This window comes from Taurulus bubalis (assembly GCF_910589615.1).
Source record: "Taurulus bubalis genome assembly, chromosome: 14".
Classification (NCBI taxonomy): Eukaryota; Metazoa; Chordata; class Actinopteri; order Perciformes; family Cottidae; genus Taurulus; species Taurulus bubalis.
Window position 1 is genome coordinate 10,643,221 of NC_136602.1, and position 26,298 is coordinate 10,669,518.

The 26,298-nt window shown below is 41.3% G+C and overlaps 1 protein-coding gene across 1 annotated transcript; it reads left to right on the forward strand.

Annotated features, from left to right (window-relative positions):
• Positions 1–6,513: 6,513 nt before the first annotated feature.
• On the forward strand, positions 6,514–26,221 carry slka (STE20-like kinase a; the record flags this gene model as incomplete). Its single annotated transcript, XM_079230112.1, has 20 exons — positions 6,514–6,663; positions 9,344–9,508; positions 11,692–11,740; positions 12,277–12,426; positions 13,356–13,428; positions 13,776–13,970; positions 14,202–14,283; positions 14,454–14,588; positions 14,715–15,899; positions 15,990–16,120; positions 16,629–16,752; positions 17,189–17,368; positions 19,134–19,226; positions 20,495–20,566; positions 21,581–21,710; positions 22,443–22,567; positions 22,656–22,850; positions 24,020–24,145; positions 24,279–24,392; positions 24,552–26,221. 20 exons carry the CDS (start codon positions 6,514–6,516, stop codon positions 24,696–24,698), a joined length of 3,621 nt encoding a protein of 1,206 aa, XP_079086238.1. The 3' UTR covers positions 24,699–26,221.
• Positions 26,222–26,298: the final 77 nt, after the last annotated feature.

Sequence of the window (26,298 nt, forward strand, 5' to 3'; positions counted from 1 at the left end):
TCAGATACTTAAAGACTTTTACTCAAGTAGTATTTGAATAGGCCACTTTTACAAGAGTAATTTTCCAGTATGGTATCTTTACTTTTACTCAAGTATGGCTTTTGGGTACTTTATTCACCACTGCTATTACCTCAAGCAGCCTGGCAGAGAGGCAGCCTGGCCTGCAGACATGCAGCAGACACACAGGGAGCAAGATGTCTGAATTTGAATTCATTTGTGGTGAAGCCTGACTGGAGTGGATTGGAAAGTGGTAGGAGGCAGATACAAGATACTTTGTCTCGAAAACCGAAGGTGTTTATTTCCATAAGTAGCTCCGCTACACGTGTAACCAAACGTATATATACAAACAATATACACTCACCTAAAGGATTATTAGGAACACCATACTAATACTGTGTTTGACCCCCTTTCGCCTTCGGAACTGCCTGAATTCTACGTGGCATTGATTCAACAAGGTGCTGAAAGCATTCTTTAGAAATGTTGGCCCATATTGATAGGATAGCATCTTGCAGTTGATGGAGATTTGTGGGATGCACATCCAGGGCACGAAGCTCCCGTTCCTCCACATCCCAAAGATGCTCTATTGGGTTGAGATCTGGTGACTGTGGGGGCCATTTTAGTACAGTGAACTTATTGTCAAATTCAAGAAACCAATTAGAAATGATTTGAGCTTTGTGACGTGGTGCATTATCCTGCTGGAAGTAGCCATCAGAGGATGGGTACATCGTGGCCATAAAGGGATGGACATGGTCAGAAACAATGCTCAGGTAGGCCGTGGCATTTAAACGATGCTCAATTGGACTAAGGGGCCTAAAGTGTGCCAAGAAAACATCCCCCACACCATTACACCACCAGCCTGCACAGTGGTAACAAGGCATGATGGATCCATGTTCTCATTCTGTTTATGCCAAATTCTGACTCTACCATCTGAATGTCTCAACAGAAATCAAGACTCATCAGACCAGGCAACATTTTTCCAGTCTTCACCTGTCCAATTTTGGTGAGCTCTTGCAAATTGTAGCCTCTTGTTCCTATTTGTAGTGGAGATGAGTGGTACCCGGTAGGGTCTTCTGCTGTTGTAGCCCATCCGCCTCAAGGTTGTGCGTGTTGTGGCTTCACAAATGCTTTGCTGCATACCTCGGTTGTAACAAGTGGTTATTTCAGTCAAAGTTGCTCTTCTATCAGCTTGAATCAGTCGGCCCATTCTCCTCTGACCTCTAGCATCAACAAGGCATTTTCGCCCACAGGACTGCCACATACTGGATGTTTTTCCCTTTTCACAACATTCTTTGTAAACCCTAGAAATGGTTGTGCGTGAAAATCCCAGTAACTGAGCAGATTGTGAAATACTCAGACCGGCCCGTCTGACACCAACAACCATGCCACGCTCAAAAATTGCTTAAATCACCGTTCTTTCCCATTCTGACATTCAGTTTGGAGTTCAGGAGATTGTCTTGACCAGGACCACACCCCTAAATGCATTGAAGCAACTGCCATGTGATTGGTTGATTAGATAATTGCATTAATGAGAAATTGAACAGGTGTTCCTAATAATCCTTTAGGTGAGTGTAAATAAACAAAAACAAACAGTGAGCTGAATAAATCTCTACTCAACATAAAGGTAATTTGGATTAACATAATCTCACGTGCACACAGCTACACATTTGTAGCATGAATGGTTATGCACCTCCTCCTTTGGCCTCTGGAACACATGGTGGCAATGTAACAACAAAAGATATGATTACATAATTAAATTCCACACTGAATCATTGAAGACATATGGGGCCAAATGGTGTGTTCTCACCCACTTTGTAAAACAGCAATAAAACAGCACATTGTTATTTCTGATCTACCAAGACAAAACTATTATGATTTCATGTTTACGTCCCGTCATCTATCAAAAGTTTAATTTCTGTCTTTCAACCATGACAATTGATTAGTCTTCAAAATAATAATTAATGTCAGATTGAAATGTTGATGGGAAACTTGTTTACATTTTCATTGCAGTGCATCAAGAAAGACAAAAGCCAAAGCAGCAATTGTCTTGCTGTTGAGAACTTTACTTGTGGCTGTTTATCTCTATAAATATTCGAATGACCCCAAAACCATGTTTTGTGTATGACATATCTACATAACTGTTGTCAACTTGATGGTGTGTTAGTGTTGCGATTACAACTGGTTGAATACAGTAAGTGAATCATGACCGTAGCACATAATCCAAACTCCAACTGAAATGAAATAGCATTGGAAAAAACAGCATTGGAAAAAATAAAATCATGGTTTCACCGTGGAGCCTGCTATCAGACAGACAGACAGAATTAAACTTTCCTGAAAGAGGACATTAATGATTGTGATTCGTTCTGTCTGTCTGTCTGAGAAGAGATTTGGATTTGAATACGTTCCCTCTTGTTTTGTCAGTTTCACAGATATACATTTTACGAAAATGTATCCTCACTATATGATACGTTATTGAAAGGTATCCCCAGACTATATGATGAGGTATTACAATGTATCCTCACTTTATGATAAGGTATTACCATGTGAATCCAGTTCGATTCACTGGCAGTGTAAAGAGTGTCCCGATGATTGATAAATAATAGTCTTCTCTTCCATTTAATAAAAAAAACTATTAACAAAAAAAGGTTGCATCACGCTGACAATACTGTAGACTGCAAAGGGGACGAGTACATGCGAATACTATTGAAAGTACACAGCTGTGAAGCTCATGTCAGAATGCTAACATGCTCACAGTGACCACGCTAACTGTTTAAGTGTTGTTAGCATGCTAATGTTGACTACAACACACACCATGACGTCGGTTGTTTTGCGTGTCATTAAAGCAACATCAACCAAAACATTATACAAGTTGAACTGTTGACCTGTTGATGGCAAAGCAAGATGAAAAGTAAGGCACCACGTCAAACATTACGCATCTACATTTGACTCAAACGCTCCTCATGGTGGACACAAAGTCATGGCGCTTTTATCCTCTGGACACCTTTGGATGTCTGTTCAACAGTTCAAAGCATGCCAGCTGTTGTTCGGACGTTTAAGTCGGGGCTTTGTGTATGGACCCACAGCGGACATTGTTATCCGCCGAGCTGCTGAACATTTTGAGACATTTACAATTTGGAGCCCAATGTTACATTCGTGAAGTTGACAGCAGACGTCACAGACGCAGACAGAAATAAGGGACAACTCACATAGTGTTTGGACGGGTTCCTCCTCTTCTGCACGTCCACAACGTTTACGTCAAGGACGTTTCGGAGCTGCATCTTGAAACGATTGTGCACCCAAAAAACGCTACAAAAGAAGATGCTCGCCCATAGAAAATGTGATGAGTGTCACCAAAAGAAATGAAGAAAAAACGCACACACACACATGAAGGAATTGCCTCGAAAAGTTGGTAGAAGGAGGACACAAGACTTTGGGTGCATCCATGAAACGATAGAGTCCCGGACGGTCTCGGAGCTTCTGCCCTCCTTGTGAAACATGACAACGCAACAAAACTGGTGTTCAGTCGGACGTCCCCTCCTCAAAGGGGGGCTGGGACGGGGGGCAGTCCGGGGCGGACCCGCCTCAGCTGGCTGGACACAACGGGACCCTTTGAAGAAGTCACTCCGTTTGCGAATTGTTTCTTGTTGCTCAAGTGTCATATTGTGCAAAAGCAACACAGAAAACTATTGAGAGTTTGGGGAAAACATGGAGCCTCATTTTTTCCCCCCGGCCCCCTCCCTTTATTCTCTTTGGAAAGAAAATGGAATTGCTGCCTCCAAATGTTCCGCCGCTTAGGGCGAAACAAAATCAAACGAGTTTGATTGATAGTGTTTCAGCTACATAGAAACATATAATGTGGCAACTCAAGTAGCACATGTTCAGTGTGCCGTTATTTCCAATGTTACGGTAGGATTTCCGTTAGCATATGGCAAACGGCTTTGCGCCCTCCAAGTGGAGGCATGGGCATAAATCCACGAGAAGAGAAGAATAACAGTTACCTCACTTACCCACACGGGGGCGCTGCACAACACTAAACATATTCTCTCTCTCCCTTTTTTAACAAAGGGGTGCCTTTTTAGTGTTTTATTATTACAATGATTTGCACTCTGCAAACATGTACATTTACTCAAGTACACACACAGTTTTAAATTATTTGTATTTTTGTTTGAGTATTTCACGCCTTCTTCTACTTCTACTCCACTACATTACAAAGGTAAATAGTATAATTTTTACTCGTACATGTATTACATTTATTTGACAGCAATATCTTCTTCTTCTTGCGGGTTCAGATTTGACAAATTCTATGATTAGTTCAAATGTATGATCATTCGTTTCTAATTATGAGTCACTCGTCCAGCTTCAACACCAAAATGCTTCTCACAAACTCTAAAACGGAAAATATTATCAGAAAGGATAAAAGTGTGTGATTTAAACATAATTGCACACGTGCAAGCACACGTTTAGTATGATATTGAATTACTGTCTATCATCTTGTGTTCACATTTAGTATCTACTGTTCGTTTATGGCCACTAGTGGGCGCTTTTCAGGCGGCTGGAGGTTATAGGGTTGAGTGAGGAGAGAGGATAGAGGAGAGAGAGACGAGGAGAGGTCATTGTCCTTGGCTGGTCTAAGTTAAGAGGAAAACCCAGAACGTGTTGGACTGATTTCCTTATCATACACCCACGTCGCTGCCATTATCGCTACAGTTTGATGATGACACTTCTGTACTTTAAAAATGAATTTGTACATTTTTGTTATTGCAGAACTACTTGTAATGCATCTTAAAACTGCTCAAACCTTATAACGTGATGTGTTCAGTCAGTGTCTAGTTATTTACTAATATAACTGTAAAAACTGAAAAACACAAACTAATTTTTTTTACAATAACGTTGTGTGATCAAACAGCACACTAATATGCAACAGGAGTCCTTAGTATCTTAAGGCAGTTTATGTTTGTGTACATTGGATTGTGTGTTGATATGGCTTATGACATACTCAAGTTTACTGAAAGTTAATAAAATAAAAGGCCAACTAAACTGAATCATGAGTTCATGCACAATCTCAACATTTAGGTCGTAACAGCACACAACATGTCGAAGGCGACTGCCTAAGTACTGTGAATTGGCTGCAATGATCAGTTCCGCTAATCCCCATCATCTGACTCCTTCTAACATAATGTGGGTCGAGCCGAACAAAACAACTTGTATTTCCTCTTCATGGCGACAGGAACACAACTGGCATGCGTGGTAGAGTTGAGGGGCTGGCCGAGTCCGCTCAGCGCGTCCTGCCCACGGTCCTGCCGAGAAGATCCAGGAAGCAGATACAGCTAACTAACTAAGTAACGGCATCAAGCTGACGGCCGAAGACCTGCTGACAACGGAAATATCTACATCCCGCCTCCAGAGTAAAAGCATCTATTTGTGTATCTTCCCCTTTCCCTCGCAATGAAATATAATAAAAACAGTCACAATAAAATAAATAAAAACACTCACATTAAAATGTAAATAAAACACACTGTACAATACTAAAATAAAATAAAAACACTCACAATAAAATAAATTCTGAAAACCCATACAATAATAAAAAATGAAATAGAAACACTCATAATAAAATTAAAATGGAACACACTATACAATACAAAAAATAAAAACACTCACAATAAAATTAAAACACACTATACAATACAAAAAACACACACAATTGAATTAAAATAAAAACACTCACAATAAAATGCATTATAAAAAAAACCTTACAATAAAATTAAAAATGAAATAAAAACCCTCACAATAAAATAAAATAAAAAACACTCACAATCAAATTACAAATTAAAACACTCAATCAAATTAAAATTAAGATACAAACACTCACAATTAAACACAATACAAAAATAAAAAAAACACTCACAATAAAATACAAAAATAAAACGCTCAATGAAATACAAAATAAGATGCAAATATAGCATGAAGACAGCCGACGTTAACATCACATTGCCGTGTGTTGCGGGAATGGGTCCTTCCGTTTAAGTGTCGTGTACAGCTCGTTAATACCGGTTTTATTTTTTACTCTCTTTTTTTAACGGAAAACTATTCAAGTGTACGTTACGTTGGCCAGCTTGATGACGGTCCGCTAACTTATGTGTGGTCAGCCGACCGAAGTATGGGATCCTTTGACTCTTCGTTTTTTACTCGCGACCGCTAAACGATGAGAACTGCCGCTTCGAGTGCGATTATTTTTATAAACGGAAATGCGAGCCTGTGCGTAACAGCGAGCTCCTTCTGTGTGTCCCTCATCCCCTCTGCCAGCGTCATGTGAACGCAGCTAGCTATGATGTGATTATGAATAACAGCCGTCGGGTGAAGTTTTAATTGCCATTATCGGAGCTGAATGGCTACACCAAGCGCATTGTCCGCCTTCGTTTGACGCCTGCATGCTGTGATTTCGATGGTCGTCTGAGCTCCACGTCGGGGAGGGGAACCGCTACATAATAACCAAAGACCACTGAGCATCCGAAAAAGATGTCTTTCTTTAATTTTCGGAAGATATTCAAGTTGGGACCCGATAAGAAGAAGAAGCAGTACGAGCACGTGCACAGAGACGTTAACCCGGAGGAGATATGGGACATCATCGGGGAGCTGGGAGACGGAGCGTTTGGGAAAGTGTACAAGGTAACGTTTAAGTTAGCTAACGTGTTAACATCCGCCTCGGGGGTTTTCTAACCGATGTCTTGAGACATTCGCTTCCGCTGTGTTTCACATCGTCATGAGCTCGTGAACGCATCATCCTCTGGACCAGCAAGACCCTCTGTAACTGAGCGTGTCAAGTGCCAAGCTACTTTCTTCCCTGTTGAGGGGACGTAAAGAAACGTGACATTTGACACCTACAAAGTATGTCAATGGTATGTTTCCCATGTTGGATGTTTGAGGCCGCCCTTGTAGCGTTGTCAAGTTGTAAATGTGACTTTAAAATGACATTGAGTTGCACTTGGCCTCAGTCAAACTGTTGAAGGTGTGGTTCACCGCCACAGAATAAACATGGCCACACAAATGTCAAAAGGTATTGTCTCAGGTTGCTGCGAGGACACAGATAACACAGTAACAAAAAAGGCAAACATGCCAGTACTTTGTTTATGCGATACACTGGCAGGTGCACAGGTGTGGATGTACGTTTTGGGAAGGGCTCAACAGTTGTGTCACTTCAGGTTGCTATAGATAGTGTATATGAAACATGAGGTGGACTCCATATCCACAACACTAATACAGTGCAATGCTGTGTCATGAAATATCCCTTGTGGAGTTTTTTTAACGTTCTGTTTTTGAGAGTGCCAGAGAGGGGTTGATGTCTTCTGTGGTTATTTCTGAGGCTGTAGATTGCTGTGTTTGGATTCCATAGCGAGCACCACCTGTAATCTCCAGGTTATCTGTGTGTGAACTTGTATTGGGCCGAGAACACGTTGGAAAGATCAACGACCAGGGAGGAATTCAGATGCATATATACCTTTTATACCATTCATATACCTGTATGTTTGTGGGGGTTAAAGACTCACTTTAATATGTCTCTTTGAAACAACCTTCAAAAAAGGACTGAGGCATATAACACAAATCTGACACGGACGTCTATAGATGACAAATGTAGGTAGTAAATGGAAATTTTGTCTTAAAGCTCCATATCTTCATCAATTCAAGACTCTTTTACTGCTGTAACCCTCTTATATCTCTCTCTCTATCTCTCTATCTCTCTCTCTCTCTCCCTCTGTGACTTATATTGTTCCTTCCTGGAACTATTGCGATCAATTAAAGCAGCTAATGGTCCAGACGATCTTAATTTGCAAAGTCTTATTAGCTGATTAACTAACTGTGATGAAAGCCAGTAGACTCTAATGTCTCCTTTGACTTAAGTTGTAGACAAATCCACTTTCAAAGGTATTGACTGCCTATTCACTATCCCACACACAGAGGAAGGACTTGCCCTCATCAGGTCACATTACTCAACACAGACTACGTATTTCACCAGTTATTTCACAGGCTTTTGATGGCCGGCTCATTTGGGCGGGGTGACAAATGTAGCCAGCAATGTGTGAATCAGCAGTTTTGTAAAGAGTGAAAGAGAGAAGGATCCAGAACGTTTATGCACATCAGCACATGAATATAGGTTCAATTGTGCCTTTAATTAGTGAAGAGGCATGCCATTTGTGTGGCACGCCTCTGCTCATATTATCCCTTTGGCCAAGCCTGTTAGTTCACATCAGTCAGAGTGACATTTGTGTCATATAATATGAGAGACAACAATTCTGTCGTTTTGCAAAGTAGTGTGACTCTACAATACAGCTGGAGCAGGGTGTTAGATTGATCCTTATTACAATTATTCACATTCAGGCTGGTGAATGTATTTGCTAGTCTGAAAAGATAATTTCGACAAAGTGCAAGATTGTTTTATTTGCTATTATGTAAAGAAACTCTAATTTAATCCCTCGTTTAGTATAAATGTCATCGACATAATCACTGAAGGCCACAGGCGCCATTTGAATAACGTTCAAAAGCCTCTTCATCCAAAGTTAATATTGAGCAGATGTATTAGTGATGACCTGTGCTAGACAGGCGTCGGCCAGTACAAAGGGAAAGAGACAGGGGGTGTGTCAGGTCAGAACTGTGTAAATATAGTGTGTGACACACTCTGCAGCCGTTGGTCATAGTACTCCCTCCCTTTTCTTCTTCCTCAATGCTGCAAGATTGTGTCTGTATCCATGAACATTCAGCACATAGCTGGCCTTTAAAATAACCTCTCAGCTCCTGGTTTCATGGGTGTGGGGTCATTTTTCCTATTAGTCACATCAGTACAGCCTAATAATCAGGAATGAAGATTTGGAGGCATGTGTTGCAAGACGACCAATAACCATTCCCCTTTTCAAAGCTATTAAATCATGTATGTATGTAGTATAATCTCTAAATTACTGCCACTGTGACCTTTACAGTATAGGTGTTTCAAAGTGAAAGGACTGAAATTGTTCAAATTGTTGCTGCGGGGTTTTCTGCAGTAATTTTTCTTTCCAATATACTGCATCACAACATGGTATTATAACGTCTCTATGAAATGTATTTATAGAGCTATGACTCTCTAGGTGCTACACAAGCCATAAAGTGCTGCAGTGTTCATCGCTCTCGCTCCAAACGGCTATTGTTTTAAAGGAAATGGTTAGCGTTGATGGATGTTCCTCCATAGCCATCTACAGCACTGCCACAGAAAATAAGGCAAGCTGGTCGTTCTGTAGTCCAGCCAGCATGATCAAAAACCTTGTATTGAACAGCATGCTCCATTAATACAAGCCTTTGTCGTCAATGTTGCTTTCAGGCGCAGAACAAGCAGAATAAAACCCTCGCTGCTGCCAAGGTTATTGACACAAAGACGGAGGATGAATTGGAAGATTACATGGTCGAGATCGAGATTCTGGCCTCCTGCGACCATCATCACATCGTCAAACTGCTGGATGCTTTCTATTTTGAAGGCAAACTATGGGTAAGTAAGCGAGTGCCTGACTCGGAACTGTTTTTGCTGTAGATTTTGAGGCCAGGGAGACACAGAGGGAGCGAACCAGTCGCGCATGGAGACACACAAATTCATCACAAGGCCCTATTCGTTATGCTGCTTCTCAAAGGCCTCTTCTATTATTCGATTAAGGGTTGATAGAAGTGCAACCTTTTCCTGTTGCCAGCATTTGAAGAGTTTAAAACCGATCATGTGGCACAGTCTGAAGCAAGGCTGAGGTCACAGGCACGCTCCCCACTGTGACCTTGTTCTTACCTCCTGAAAAGCTTAAACAGTGAATATTGTTTTCTTTAAGAGACAAAATAGTCAAATTGTTAAAAAAAAAAGCATGTTTTAAAGAGCCCTGCGTCTGCTTCCTTATGACGCTATTTTACTGTGATGGTTGAGTCACAGAGCACTTTTCATAGATGGTCAGTAGGTCTCATTCTGTGTGCGGTAAGAGGCCCCAGAGCAATTAGGTCCTGGCAGGTGGTGTCATGTGACCGTCCCTTGTGGACTGGCCACATCTATTGGAAGATAATGGAGTGGTTTTGGTGGCTGGAGAAAGTGCCTGAATAATTCAGAGCGCCATGCAGGTTGTCCCTCCGGCCCCCGACTATAAGCAGCATGATGAATGTGTACCTGCGTCTGCTTTGCACATGTTGTGTGTTAAGTTAATGTTCATCATAAAAATACAAAATAAAGAGGATTTATTCACATGCATGATTTTCAATTTAACCTGAGATTAAGATCAACAGAATCAGAATCAATGTAAACTACAAGCGAGATTTCCATGGAACAATAATTGTTATGCAAAACAGGAACAACCACTTGGTTTCTCCTCTTTGTTAGAGTCCCTAAATAGAAAGCCGTGCTCGGTTGTAGCTTTGATTGATTTTTTGTCTTCTATCATCTGATACCAAGAGCTGTCAACTAACTGGCAAGTGCCAATAAATATGAAATGGTTGTCGGTTACATTACATCTGCTTATATAAATGAAATCAGGAGCTGGGAGTTTTACATCTCGATAACAGTATTAGGGAACGGTGTTATGTTCATCTAATGCGCTGCGGCTTCACAGAGTTTACAAAAATGTGCTCCGTGAGCAGATGAATCCATAGTTCTCTTATTATTAAACACCAGGTGATTTGAGGAAATAATTTTTCATCAGAATGATGATGAAATAGTCAGTCTTATGTAGACACACACACAAAGCATTTACACCCTCAAGGATTAGACTTTATGTTGTAGAAATTGGCTGACCGACACACCTTTTGCATAGAAACCGTGATGTGCATCGTATAGAAACCACAAGGAGATGATCCCAGGCCCCATCTCCAGCTTGCAGCTAGAAACTCTACTGATATTTCGATCCAGCAATCATTAAAATATAAAGATTTTCCTGAAATGGAAAAGAAAAGATATGTCATTACACAATGCTCAGTATGGCTGTGTAGTGTCTGATCGATTTGCTTCTTGGAATGTCTGACAGCGTAATCAATAACATAGAAAAGAGGTTCTGATGTCTTTCCTATAAAGTAAAGCTAGACAATAATTCAATACGATAATTTTGTGTCTTTTAATGGAATCATATAGCGAGATATCTTGATACACAATTACGTCGTCTATATTGATAATTACAAGCACATGCTACTAAAGTCTCTCCGGAAATCTGATCAAGCTCAGTTAAATAAAACTATTGTCTTAATGTAATTACTCTTTATTTGTATGAATGCATGTGAATATTGTCAGTGCATGTTTGGAAATATTTCTTTTCTCTATAATTTTACTTTTAATAATTTTGCACTTCTTAATAAAAATAAGAAAATACTCATCTGTCAAGTATTTAATTCCCAGGAGTATACAACAATAGGCTCAACCATGTGGTTATTTCATATAGTCTATGTATTGATCTCCCAGAAAACATGCTATATATATATATATATATATATATATATATATATATATATATATATATATATATATATATATATATATATATATATATATATATATTGTTATCGAGATATGATATCGGCCAGCCCTACTATAAAGGTCATGTTGTTCACCTACCTTGGATTGCACACATTTAGGCAAATTCTGTGCTATGAGAGAAGTTAAATTGTGGCCCCATTGCATGATAGTAAACATGACTTTTTGTTTCACCGTTTCAGATTCTGATTGAGTTCTGTGCCGGTGGTGCAGTGGATGCCATCATGCTGGGTAAGTCCCTCATTTATTGCAGGAAACAGAAAAACTCTATAAAGTTCTTGAGTTCTTTCTTCGCTCCATCCTCAAGTGCCAACTCTTTTTTTGTTATTCCATCCAGAAACCTCCTCTGTGGGATTTTTCCCTCTCCCCAGTTGGAAAGGCCATTCCAACTGTGCAATTATTGTAGCTCAGATTTCAAGGAGTGGTTAGTCCACTTCTATTGCCTGCAGTTTCTCCTTTTTATTTTAAAGCTTGAAGAAACACCTTGCCACCTTCTCATAAATGTGATTTACAAAGAGGATACCAGTTAATTCACTTCACTGTTGGATATTGATGCTTTCTGATCTGTGGTCTGACTCACCTCGAACAAATTCCTTCCCCCAGATTGGTTCAGTCATACATGCTGACAGATGTCAGGGGTGGTTCATCACATTTAATGTTAATATATCCAAAATCGCCAGTCTGCGTTTGTAAAAGCGGATCACAAAAACTATATTAACCACAACCGTAATCACTGATGAATTTATTGCGTGCATGTTTATCCACAGAACTCGAGAGGCCCCTGACGGAGCCCCAGATCCGTGTGGTGTGTCGCCAGACCTTAGAGGCCTTGTCTTACCTCCATGAGAACAAAGTCATCCACAGAGACTTGAAAGCCGGGAACATTCTCCTCTCTTTGAACGGAGAAGTGAAGCTGGGTAAAAATCTGTCATCTTTTGCTGCTGCGATGGTCTTATTATTTCTCTCAATATGAAGCGATTATTCGCTCATATTCCAGCTAAACACACATTGAAGTACTTGCTTCAGAATACGAGACAAAACATTAGCTGATTCATTGTTGATTTCTGTCTCAGATGTTCTGAGTGGACACTAAATCTTCCTGCAGGACCAACACTAATAAGCTTAAAAGGCTAATCAGTAAAGTCAATTGTAGATCAGTGCTGTGGCAACCAGCTGAGCTATGTGACTTTTGGGATAATAGTGCACAGGACTGTGTTTACAAACGATACAACAGTAATGAGTCATTCATGCAGTGTCAAGTGAAGAGAAAAAAAGAAAAAAAAGAGTTAGAAAACAAAGTGATATGGGACTGTTTTCTGTAGCCCCAAAGGATATGACTGTATTTTGTGTATACCACTTATGTACTGGAGTTGGTGATACATTGAACTTGTTACATAATATATTCCGGAAGTAAAAGTATTCATTTTGCTGCTCATGTCCATAGCTGCTGGCTCCCTGGTGATTCATATTCTGTAGGCAGAGGGTCATGGCGGAGTCTGGCAAACAATAATTATCAAGCCGTCACCTGACTTAATGATAGAGCTCTCTTTCCCTCTCATGTGTGCATACTGTAAGTGATGGAGGGGAACGAGAGCAGCCTGAAACTGTTTCACATGTAACATAACTGCCAAGAGTCGTGATAAGAATGGGAGATTGAGGTTTTTCTTTCTACTTATGAGGTTTATATTTAAAAGATTGAAGCAGGTTAGTTACAAAATCATTCTGCAATACCTGCGTGATTCTAGTAGAAATGCCATATGTGTTATTTTATATCGTCTATGCATTCACAGTTTAACACAAAGTATTATACAGTTTAAAAATAATAATAATTCCTTTCTACTTTCAGCTGACTTTGGGGTGTCTGCTAAAAATACCAAGACTTTTCAGAGAAGAGATTCTTTCATCGGCACGCCGTATTGGTGAGTCATTCAGCCTGCATACACGAGAGCTTTTACCCCTTTACCATCAAAACGTCTCACAGCTGGGATTTTTCTTTGCTGTGGCACAAAAGCTGTCATGGAATTTGGAAAGGCCTTATTCAGCAATTTAGATACAGTGTTGGATGACATCAGCTTTCTGACATAGGCTTCCTGTCTTTTAAATCCCTGACCGAAATGTACATACATGCTATTTCATTGTCTTTTTACCCTTTAAGAGTGAAGAGAATTGACCGTCAGGGATCAGGAAGATATCAAAAAGCACACTCACTCGCAGTCCAAAATTAACTCAATGCTAATTACAAACCCACTGTCTTCCGATTTTGCAGGATGGCCCCAGAGGTGGTAATGTGCGAAACTTCCAAGGACCGTCCATACGACTACAAGGCCGACATCTGGTCCCTTGGAGTCACCCTTATAGAGCTGGCGCAGATTGAGCCACCCAACCACGAGATGAATCCCATGAGAGTGCTGCTGAAAATAGCCAAGTCCGAGCCACCCACACTCATGCATCCCTCTCGCTGGTGAGACGGAGCGCTGGTGATGACTAAGGGAAGTGGCATTGGAATGTTTCCAGGTTGGAGATAAGGATACATTGACTGTTAAACGTGTAAACGCTTAGTTGATTTGTAATGCTTAACTGAATGGCCACAGGGGGAAGAATGGTATTAATTGTATTTTGCAAAGCAGGACCCAGGGACACTTACTTTGTTCCATGGCCAACAGGCTGATTCTGTTTTATTTATTCTTGCAAGGTCACCACAATTTAACGACTTTCTGCGGAGAGCGCTTGATAAGAATGTGGACAATAGGTGGGGCACGTTACAGCTTCTACAGGTGAGCTGCCCGACTCATTCACTCCCTACTGTTACCTCACATTATGCAAACATCTACTCAGCCTACAATACAGCACAAGTAATGCATGCACACCTAAATAGTCATTTTCTGTTTGGTCTGATATTAGATTCAGGTGTATATGTTTGTTCTGTCCCTGTCCGTCTGTGTAGCATCCTTTTGTCACCAGTGTAACTGACAGCAAACCTCTCAGAGAGCTCATAGCTGAAGCTAAAGCTGAAGTCACAGAGGAGATCGAGGATAGCAAAGAGGAGGAGGAGGAGGAGGAGGAGCCTGATACACCTGTGGTGTGTAGCTTTATGGGTGTATGGATACATAACAATAGCATAATAATACAATATATTTTAAATGATGTATGAGTGGTTAATACCTACATGAAAGATATATTGTTGTTTTTTTTACTGTTTGCTCAGGCGGTTCCTGGGCACAAGCGAGCGCCATCAGATGCCAGTGTGGCCAGCTCAGAGGATGACAAAGTCCCTCCAACTCCCTCCACGCTGGAATCTATTACAGAAAAGACGGAGGCCAAGCCTGCTGAGGACCGGATCAGTGACAAGCTCTCGGATGAAGGTCTTGGAACAAGTGAGGTAGACAAGACTGAGGAGGAGAAACTCAACGAGGTGTCTGATACCAGTAATGAAGACCTGGCCTCTGGGTTAATAGAGCCTACCAAGGACTTATTCTCACCGGATCCTACAGAGCCTACTAGACCAGAAGATGGTCAAGCGGAAGAGATTCTTGCTGTGCCTGCAGTGTTACAGCCAGAAAAATTTGAATATACAGTGGATACCCAAGAACTTGAGGAGGAACAGAAGGAGACTCAAGGAGAGAAAGCAGAGGATGAACCTACTCAAGTTATAGAAGAAGAACAAGAGCCAGAGGAGGTGAAAAAAGAGGATGAAAAAGATGCTGGTACAGAAGAATCCAGAGAATCTGAAGATACACCAGAAAAAACAGAATCCATATCAGGGGAAGTGGCTCAGGCAGAAGAAGAAAGCAAAGAGCCAGAAGAGACACGTCAGCATAACTTGACAGAAGACTCTGCTAATGGCACAGATGTAAATATACACACGCAGAATATAGAATCAAATGTGGTGGACACAAACATTAATAGAGACACAGACACAAAGTTGAGCGTGGATGAGTCCTCTGCTGTGGCTCTGTTGGAGAAAGAGGATATAGAGAGTCAGTCAGAGGACAAGCCTGAGGATGAGGCAGAGAATCAGACCAAGGGGGAGGTTGATCTGGAGGAACAGGCCCCAACTGAATCCACAAATGCAGTCAGTGATGAAGCCAAAGTCACATCTGAGGACTCGGAACAAGTGGTCCCATGTAAAGATGTCCCTGTGAAGGAAGATGAGGAGAAAACTCCTCGTGCAGATGAAAGCACTTCCCAAGACGCTGTCTCTGTACCAGAGAGTGAAACGGATTCAGAAAGCAAGATCGAGCATGGAAGCCCCGCTGTGATCAAGCCAGATTTGGAGAAGGACTCTGACTCTGGAAGCAGCTCTGCTGCAGATAGCAACAGCCTTGACCTCAATCTATCTATCTCCAGCTTCCTGTCAAAGAGTAAAGAAGGGGGCTCTGTGTCTATGCAGGTAATATAATATGTACAACCTCCGTTGTTAAATCAACCAACACTTGTTTGATTATTTGAGCCCCCAAAAACCGGCCCGTTTTATTCGTAGGAGTCAAAACGTCAGAAGAAGACTCTGAAGAAGACGCGTAAGTTCATGGTGGATGGTGTTGAGGTCAGTGTGACGACATCAAAGATAGTGACAGATAGCGACGCCAAGAGCGAAGAGATGAGGTTCCTGAGGTACGTCTGTATCCAACCTGCTTACCCTACTGTTGCTCTAAATATGTGACACGGCCTATTTAACACGCATGCCCGAAATAGTTCTCGTTCATTTCACAACTCCCACAGAGTTTTACAAATGCCAGATGGGTTATCTCCTGTGATGAATGCTGGAGTATGTTAATGTCTTCTCCTATGTTACCTTTTAAAGACATGAGACATGCTGCGTTGAATGTTTACAAAAATACTGTCTGACTAGACTTGATGCTGGGTTCATGACCTTTTGTCAGTAATTCAGAGTTAGCATGTCTCAATTTAACAACTACTAAATTGTTAAATTCAAAGCAGCTATTCAATATTTAAAGTACACATATTGTAATCAATCTTAAATTGCATACTCGAAAATGAAACTAACCATAAAATTCCATCTAATAATTGAACAAAATCCTATAATATCAATGATGTGTACTCATTTGAGATGAGTAAAGTATGGTGGCTCCTCACCACAATGTCGGTGTTTTTTTCTTAGGCGGCAGGAGTTGAGAGAGCTGCGCCTCCTGCAGAAAGAGGAGCAGAGGGCCCAGCAGCAGCTCAGCAACAAGCTGCAGCAGCAGCGAGAGCAGATCTACCGCCGCTTTGAACAGGAAACTGCTGTGAGTCACTTTGTCTGTACCGCAGTGGTGCTATTTTGTTGTCCTAGGTAACAAGCTGCTTCATCTCACATCATGCAGATCATGCAAGCACCTCCGTCAGATCCGAAACTGATGAAGGTGCTTGCATGAAGGACGTAGCTAAGACACCAGTCAGCCTCTCTCACTTACTGAAGAATTTACTCATTTAGCATTTACATTGTGTGCAAATTCCCCTTTTGATAATCACAATATTTAAAACTTAAACTTGATTATGACCTATGGTCTGAAAGCCAAGTTAAAATGAAGCCACCAGATGTATTTTACAATACATTATCCCCACCCCAAGTAATACAAAGCTGGGTGTTGATATGTATTTATCTTATGATATGGGATCACACATAAACGCTTTGTGATATTCTTAGGCTGATGCCAGTTTCTGCTGATTCTGTCCGTGCAGGCTAAGAAGCGTCAATATGATCAAGAAGTGGAGAACCTTGAGAAGAAGCAGAAGCAGACCATCGAGCGACTGGAACAGGATCACACCAGCCGGCTCCGAGACGAAGCCAAACGAATTAAAGCGGATCAAGACAAAGAGCTCTCAAAGTTCCAGAACATGCTGAAGAACCGGAAGAAAGAGGTACTGTGGTGCATGGCTGCTTCTGCATGGAGGTGCCTTTAGTGAGCTGATTAGCTCCTAACTAGGGTAGCTCGGGGTTGTAAGCATTTGCATGTCATAGATCCAAGCTGTTTAATGGTGCATGTATTTAAGAACTAAGCCGGTGGCATAATTGGCTGTGTCATATTAATCCTAAGGGAGCGGTGTGCCTTGCTGTTCCTGTACTGTATGTGTGCAAATGATAGCAACAGTCTGTGCGGCCTTTCTCCTAGATGCTGCTAGCTCCATGTTGTCGTATCCATTATTCATCTGCCCCGAGGCTTCTGGTTGCCTCCTAAGAGCACTGAGCTACTGAGTCTTTAGAGAACTATTTAAGTTCAGTCTTAGTTTAGACGTATACCTTATCATGCTGCCTTAAATGCTTTGTTGGGAGTTATGGGTGCTTGCAGTTTTTGTGTTTTGCTTTTTGCAGCTTTTTTTATGGCGTCAGTGCTGATTGGCAGCCATTGTCTATTTATGATGCCTGGTGGTGGTTGTGCTGCTCGCAATTTGCTGTCTGGGCCACTTGGAGGATCATTTATTGTACTTAAAGATATTGTTGCAGGTTGGCTTGAAGGGGTTGCTTCTCAGTTATGTACTTTGTTGTGGTTGTTTTGCTGAAAATACAAGTTATTGGCTGTTGATAAAATGCACATATTTTATACTTTTTGTAATTTGCAATGTTGTGCTCTGTATTCAAGATGTATTGTTATTGTGTATTGAACTAACCATGCCTCTTGTATGAGTGTGTTGTGGTGGCTTTGGTTATGGGATAGCCCACATTTGAAGAGTTTTCCGAGTGGTGTTGGGCTCATTTGGGGAAATGATAACAGCCTCGCATCAGAGTAAATGATATGGAATCATCTCTAACTTGTATACTCAAGGAAGGAGCATACACAGTCCACTGTCACTGCAACACAGATTGTTAAAGTAGAAAGAAGTACGTAAATAGGCTGTGAAGCAGTGGACTGAGCATCCCTGTGGCCCACCATGATAGTCCTTTCCCCTCTCTCTCAGTGTGTGGCCTAAAGTACCCACACACAGATAACCTCTTGAAGGTAAAACAAAATACCTATGCCAGAGCACAGGATAAAAGAAACTGCATCATCCGGACATCTATTGAGTCGATAAGGAAACTGAAGGGGGTCAAAGGTAGCAGGTCAGAGCATCTCGCCTGTAGGCTTTAAGACATGTTACGAAGAGCTCAGACGGACGGTTTCTAGATTAAAAGATGATTTTGCAGCTACAGATATGATCAGTGTTCTTTGTGCGACGCACCAGTGAAGTCTCATCTACATTCAGTTCTCATTCAAGAGTGTTTGAGCAGTCTCAACACAAGTCAGGACTTAGTGATCACCGATGATTCCAAATCAGTTTCTCTTATTTAATCGCTGCAGGCAAAATAATCACCTCGATGACTGAGGGACTCTATTGAATGCAAAGCAATACAAGGCCAGCTGTTTGAGACTAACATCTGCCAAGTACCAGTAATTTTTTTCTTTTGACAACTTCCTGTCTTCACTCATGCAGTTCAAACTTACAGTTCTGACGTGCTACTAATCAAAAAAAGACTTCACGACTAGTTCAAAGGAAAATAATTGAGCATGCTGACTTTGAATCAGTTGGTGGCTGGGTTCAGTATCTCTCCTCTCAAAGTGGGCAGTGCATGTCTTCTACTGTTGTTGGACAGCTTTTGTTAGATTTTCAGACTACACAGAATGAACCAGTTTCTGCACATACACTGTAGGCCAAACAGGATGTCGGACAGTCACCCAAACATATGAGAAAAGAGCTCATGAAACGCATAAAGGAGGACCTATCGTTCCTTAAGACCGCAGAGGTAAACCGTCATCTGCTGTCTCTGTGAAAGATTTCTCTCCTTCTCCTTTTCCCAACCTCTCCCTCACCCGATTCCTTCTTGTAAAGTATTTACATGAACATTACACAAGAATTACATGGTCTGTTATTGCTCCGTATCTTGGCTCTATACAAATCTGTCAACCCAGTTTACTATATAATTTAAACTGAGTGTGTATGTGGGTTTATTAAGCCATTATGGGGAAAGAGACACATTAATGGGCAGCACGGTTTTATGACTAAGATAAATGATCTGCTTCTGACCTTCTTAAATATTGGCATTTGCTGTTTTTCTTAGTCCACTTTAATAGTCAAATGAATATCTTGGGGAATAAATTGTTGGTCCCACAAAACACACATATATGGTTTTGTGTGATGAATCATTTTGGATATTTATCGTCCAAATGAATAATCTATAAAGAAAGTAATTGTTAGTTGCAGCCCTAATACACTTATACATACTGTGATAGACGTTATCCTTTAAAGTAAGAAACAGAAATGTACTCATATATATATATATATATATATATATTAGTAAAGACCCCACAATGCAGCACCTCACCTTTTTTCTCCTGAGATTAAATTACAGTCATCAGTGGTCCTACGAAAAAATATGATAATGATTCATAAGTGTCCACTCTTAATTTACTATTTACCACCGAGTACCGTTGAGTGTTTATCACGCAGTGAATCAATGAACAGGCGAGTGTTTGCAGCTCGGCTTTTGTTTCCACAGTAGACATCTGTACTGAAAGCCCTTTCCATCTTTTACTAATCAAACACGTGTCATGTGGAGAAAAGCCCTTCTTTTCTTTGAAAGGTAACACATAGACACTCCATGAGCTAGTAGCATGGACAGAAAGAAAACTGCTTTTTATTTTTATTTTTATTATGCAAGTTGGATGAAGCTCAAGTGCCGCTTTTCAAGCATGAGAAGACCAGAAGAGTTTTAATAACCAATTAATTTACTTCCTCCTAACATTTAGCGAGAACTGTACTGTGCGCCTGAAACTCACCAAAATTCCCAAAGGGAAAAACCGCTTGCGTAACTTCAGAATCAGTGTGTGAGAGTGTTGGCTTGTGTGTGTGTGTGTGTGTGTGTGTGTGAGTGTGAGTGTGTGTGTGTGTGTGTGTGTGTGTGTGTGTGTGTGTGTGTGTGTGTGTGTGTGAGTGTGAGTGTGAGACATCCTCAGCCTGCTGTGTGCTGTCTGTCCCTGATCAGGATGAGTGCGCTTGTGCTCTCCTCCACAGGCAGTGGCCCAGGTTATGATACAGTCTTTTCAGTTGTCCTCATGCGCACTCTTCAACGCTCAGATGCAGGATGTAAGTTGCCCCGCCCCCTTCTCCACGCCCTGTTTCTAACCATCTCCGGCCCATACTTAGATGTGAGCAGTGACAGGATAGTCTGTGATGGTTCAGTTTTAAGAACGACACGTGTAAGCATGGGCGTTGTTTTAGTGTTGCCATCACTGTGTTTGTGCGGTGGTTCTCTCTTTCTCCCTTGCTCCGTATTCTTCCTCCACCAATTCACAAATGTTCAACATCTAGTCTCTGTATTTTATCTGGTATTTGTATTGTATTACATTACACTGTTATATTGAGTCTGGGAGTAAACAGTGTCTTATCCAGCGGTGTTGTAGTTGTTGATCTCCTTCTGTCTGGATCCATGTTTGTCTCTGTCAGCCGAGGTCCAAATATAGATTGACTGCCTGTTACAAGATGGATGTAAAAGTCACTGGTTTTGTGCACAATATAACATTTTAACCATCCTTATTTGGAGTCAGCAGTATAATATTATTATCTATTGTAGTTTTTTTTTCAATTAATTGTGTTTAAAAACACGATCAATTACATCTCATGATGGTGAAGTAATGACAGTATATGACAGATAATTTGGCACCAGCAACATAGACAAAATCTCTATTTTTATTATGCGTAAAGACGGAAAATAAAATTGAATAGATAGATAATGCTGGCTGCTTATGTAGTGAGTCATGCACAACGTAGGCTGAGCTCTGGACGGTGTCAATGTTGATGTTGACTCGCATAAAACAGAGAATCTGTATCTTTACTGAACTGTTAACTTTTCTTTCTTTCTCTCTTCACCTCCATTGTTGCCTCTGAGTGTCTCCTCTACTCATCCAGTTGATGATGTGACATATTAGTTCTCTGTGTTGTTCTGACCTTGAAGTGGATGACTTGATTATGTCATTTAGTTTCAGGCCGTTTTGATACTTAAGACATTGTATGGTGCTCTCTCTTTCTTGCTCTTTGCTGTCCCTCTGCATGATCATCTTGGCTTCCTCTCACTTGCTCCTCTCCTCTCTGGATTCTCAGGAGCAAGAGTTCCTCCAGAAGCAGCAGCAAGAGCTGGACGGAGCTCTAAAGAAAATCATCCAACAGCATAAACTGGAAATCACCACTATTGAGAGAGACTGCTTGAACCACAAGCAGCAGCTGATGAGAGGTAGGAGATGGAGGAAGTTCTACTTTGCGGATTAAATCAGCCTTTTTACTACAACTGCACATATTTACATTCTTTCTTTACATCTTTTTAAAGCATACCGTAGTTGTTTCAATTTATGTGATTTCAGTGTGATAAGAAAATCAGGATTGTAGAGACACGCAGCTATTCGTAAGCATATCAAAGTGTTTTAATGTATGTCAGTGTTTTTATCGTTGCCTAGTAAAGCTAGAGAAAGCTAGAGAAAGCTAGAGAAAGCTAGAGAAAGCTAGAGAAAGCTTGGGTTGATTTGAAGCATGCCATAGTCGTCTGTGTGCTGGTGAGAAACACGACGACGCTTCTGGTTCTGATTTCCTCTCAACACATCTGAAGGCACCACATCAGCAGACTTTTGGTATTTATCATTCAATTTGACAAATGATGTGACAGAATAACTCTCAAGCAACCAACTGAGCTCAAACATTATGTGTATGTTTCAAGTAGCTTAAAAGGCAGACATGAAACCAAGCAGCAGCCTGAAAGGTCCGATACATAAGTCGAAGGGCCAGTGGGGCAACCAAAGTGTAAATACTGACTGACATGCAGACATGTTCCAACTTGCCGACAGTGTTTCCTGTCGGTCTTGGTTTCATCGCTCTAATTGTCACCAGCTAGCATGTATGTACATGTTCGGTCTCTCCCACTCACGTGGCCTCATGTGAGGTTTTTTTGCATGTGCACGTGTGTGTTTTGTAGCTCGAGAGGCGGCCATGTGGGAGTTGGAGGAGCGCCACCTGCAGGAGAAGCACCAGCAGCTGAAGCAGCAGCTGAAAGACCAGTACTTCCTGCAGAGACACCAGCTGCTGAAGAGGCATGATAAAGTATGAGCTGGGAGAGAAATCTACTCCGAGTAATGTCTTATTGTAAATAATGCTTCTGAACTCCAAACTGTGTGCCTGCGTTTAACAGGAGATGGAGCAGATGCATCGCTACAACCAGCGGTTGATAGAGGAGATGAAGAACAAACAGACTCAAGAGAGGGTTCGTCTGCCCAAGATTCAGCGCAGCGAGGCCAAGACCCGCATGGCCATGTTCAAGAAGAGCCTCCGCATCACCGCCACGGCAGCTGTCACGCCCGAACAGGAGAGAGAACGGATAAAACAGGTAACGGACACTGTGGACGAGTTACAATTTCTACTTCACATGTCAGTGACGGAACATGCACACTAAGGATCTGCACAACACAAAGTTATTCATCCCAGCCCGTCTACAACTTGCAAGTCACCATTTCACAAGCTTCACATCTTAGTTTTGTTCAGATGGGACCAGTGGAAGAACTCTTAAAACATCTTAAAGAATTATTTGCAAGCAATAAGTAAATAGTAAAAATAGGGTGTTACAAAAATATGATTTTTGGCTTTGCAATCAGTGTAGTACATGTTTGAAATTGACTGCTCTGTGGCCAAGTCCTAGGGTATACCGGTTCAACCGGTACGGTATGATTAATTCATATACCGTCATACCGGTCTCTGCTGTTTCACAGGCATCAACATTTAATGTTCACAGCTTGAAGCTGAAGGAGCAGCAGACTGAGCTACTTATGTCTCATGTTAACTCACTTGACTCAGGGTGTGCAAGAAATGACATCGCCAAAAGGCATGCTGGGTAAATGACACCGCCCACACAGGAAGACTTTTCTTTTGCAGGAAGAAGTCTTTTCCTGTGCAGCAAAGTGGGTGGGCTTTACCCATCATGCATTTTGACAATGTAATTTTTTGCACACCCTGAGTCAACGTCTATCTGTGAGACATAAGTAGCTCAGACCACTGTACAGGTATCTGTGACTGTAAACATTAAATGTTGCTACCAGCCGAAGAATGACAATAGTCCTTACGGCCGCGCATGCGCCACTAGTATCAAGAAATTCCCCTGGGTCCTAAATCCCTCCATATTTAGCTCCCTACGTACCAATCAAAACAGCTGCTGGCCAGTTGCGAGCGAGTGGTGAATAACGATGGCGGTGGCGGTCCTTTTTGGCGTCAATAAATCAATGTGTCTATTTGGAAAAAAAATACCGTGATATACCGTGAAACCGCCAGAATCTTACAAAATACCGTGATATGAATTTTTGGCCATACCGCCCAGCACTACCGAGTCCCTCACTTTTCCTTCTGCATATTCACCACTCAATAGCTGTATGTGCTCGCACGGCCTGCAGCACGAGCAGATAACCTTTCAAAACACAACTTGTCTGCGAAAAAGACAAATCAATGAATAGCTTTGTTTGGTTTTGAGGCGTCGTTACAGTTGTGTTTTCGCCTGCTTGGTTCCAGTTTGCTTCTCAGGAAGACAAGAGGCAGAAGAACGAGAGGCTCCATCAACACCAGAAACACGAGAACCAGATGAGGGATCTGCAGCTGCACTGTGACTCAAACATCAGGGAGCTGCAGCAGCTACAGGTGAGCGCACAACACACACACAAGCACACACGCTGTATGTGTTTTTTAAGCCACATTTTAAGCATGGAGCTTGCATTCTGATCTCAGCCCATTTATCCTGAAGCGACATGCGTTAACCCACATTTTCTTTCAGAATGAGAAATGCCACCTTCTGATTGAACATGAGACCCAAAAGCTGAAGGAGCTGGATGAGGAGCACAGCCAAGAGATAAGGGAGTGGAGGGAGAAGCTAAGACCCAGAAAGAAGGTATATTTAACATCCATTCACTCTTTGATTTCAGAGTTACCGTCTCTTACAGACTCCATATGCAGTCAGGAGTAAAGAATGTCTCTGCTTCTCATATTTGTTTGTGATATAATCCTCTCTGTGGTCGACTCAGTTGTTTGTATCTGCTGCCCCCTGCAGGCGCTAGAGGAGGAGTTCACACGGAAGCTCCAGGAGCAGGAGGTCTTCTTCAAGATGACCGGCGAATCCGAATGCCTTAACCCCAGCACCCAGAGTCGAGTATCCAAATTCTACGCGATCCCAAACCTGCACAACTCTGGTTTATAGTGTCTGTCCGTGCTACACAACAGACTCCTATCAAACTCGGCTGCGCTCACAGACTCTTCCTGGTGGAGCGACCATGATTTCTCCGAACGTTACTGATAAAAAATGTCTTCACCGCTTTGATTCCACCGTTAGTGAGCATGACGTGCCTACACACCGTTCCCTCACTTAATCAAATGTTTTCTCAGCTATGTGTCCAATGATAATAATATGCACTTTTCTGAGCATGTTCAAATTTTAAAAGCCTGCAGTTAGCGAAGGCCAATCATGTTAATCAGATTATTGTAAGCACAGCCTGCTTCAGTATGAATGATCTCCAGTGCCTCATCTGTTCTTGTTTATCTGCATCTAGGGCCCTGCCTGTGTTTTACAGTAAATACGCTTCCCCCTGAATGTCTTGCACTTAAATACCTGGTTATCATTTCCACCCACAATCACAAGATGTTGGGAGATTAAACTGACTGGGATCTTGTGTTGCTGCATAAAAGGTAGAGCTGGTTCAAGGGAGATGGACTGAGTAGTTCTACGTTGTTATGGCTGTGTAGTCTGAAGACTGAGTCAAAAACGGCAACGCGTTGGGATCATAAGGCTGTGAGTTCAAATCAAAAGGAATGTACTGTGTTGTAAACGATGCGCTGAGTGAAATGTTACGTGTGTAACTACATATGGTGTTTAATCAGATACTGTGCTTGCCATGAGGGTCTTACGATTTTAATTTCAGAGCTTATTCCCATGTAGTTAAACACAGAGGTGACCGGTTACTTCCTGGAGAATGATGGATTACATATTATATGAAAACAAAATCACCTTGAAATGAAAACTAAAGGAATGTAAAGCTGTTTATTTGCACTGTTTTGCCACATGAGCTAAAGAATAAATATGCAGTAAGAAAACAATCAATGTATTTTGACAGTGAGTCACCTTTGCCTCACCCATTCAACCTCCAAATTGACAGAATTGTCTTTTTGTTACTTTTACTTATTTTACTCTGTTTCAAATATGCCCTTTAGTATTTTATGATCACATCTAGTTTTCTAAACATGTATTCCTGAAATATCGATGCTGTATATGCTCTTTTCTGTGAGCTTGTTGCTCTTGAGACCAGTGTTGTGTGAAAGGTAAACAAACCGCTGTAACTGTTTCAATGTGTGAGACGACATTATTCGCTGTATTTTGGGAGCTAAAGTATTGCTGGTTAACAAAAAGAGATTCCAAGACACCTGATTATTTTATTTTGTTGCTGCATATCATCACTTAATGTTATACTTTCTGTATGCTGACATTTACATTGACTTGTGTTTTGTCATGAATGCTGGGTTTTTATTGCTGTTATTTGGAGATTGTCTTGTGAATTACACCAAATGCCCCCATACATTTAAAATATATTTTTTATTTGCTTAAGTTACAGCATTTCGATAAGTTGTCATTCTACCACATTGAATATTCTTTTGATGTCAGATCAAATGTATTTAAAGTGTCTTTATGAATTTACTTTTCTTTAGTTGTAAATAAAAATATTGACTGTTTGGTAGTTTAAATGTCTGGAAACCCCTCAAGTGAAGATCAAGACTCCCAAGTCCAAAAATAGATTTATTTTTGTGTT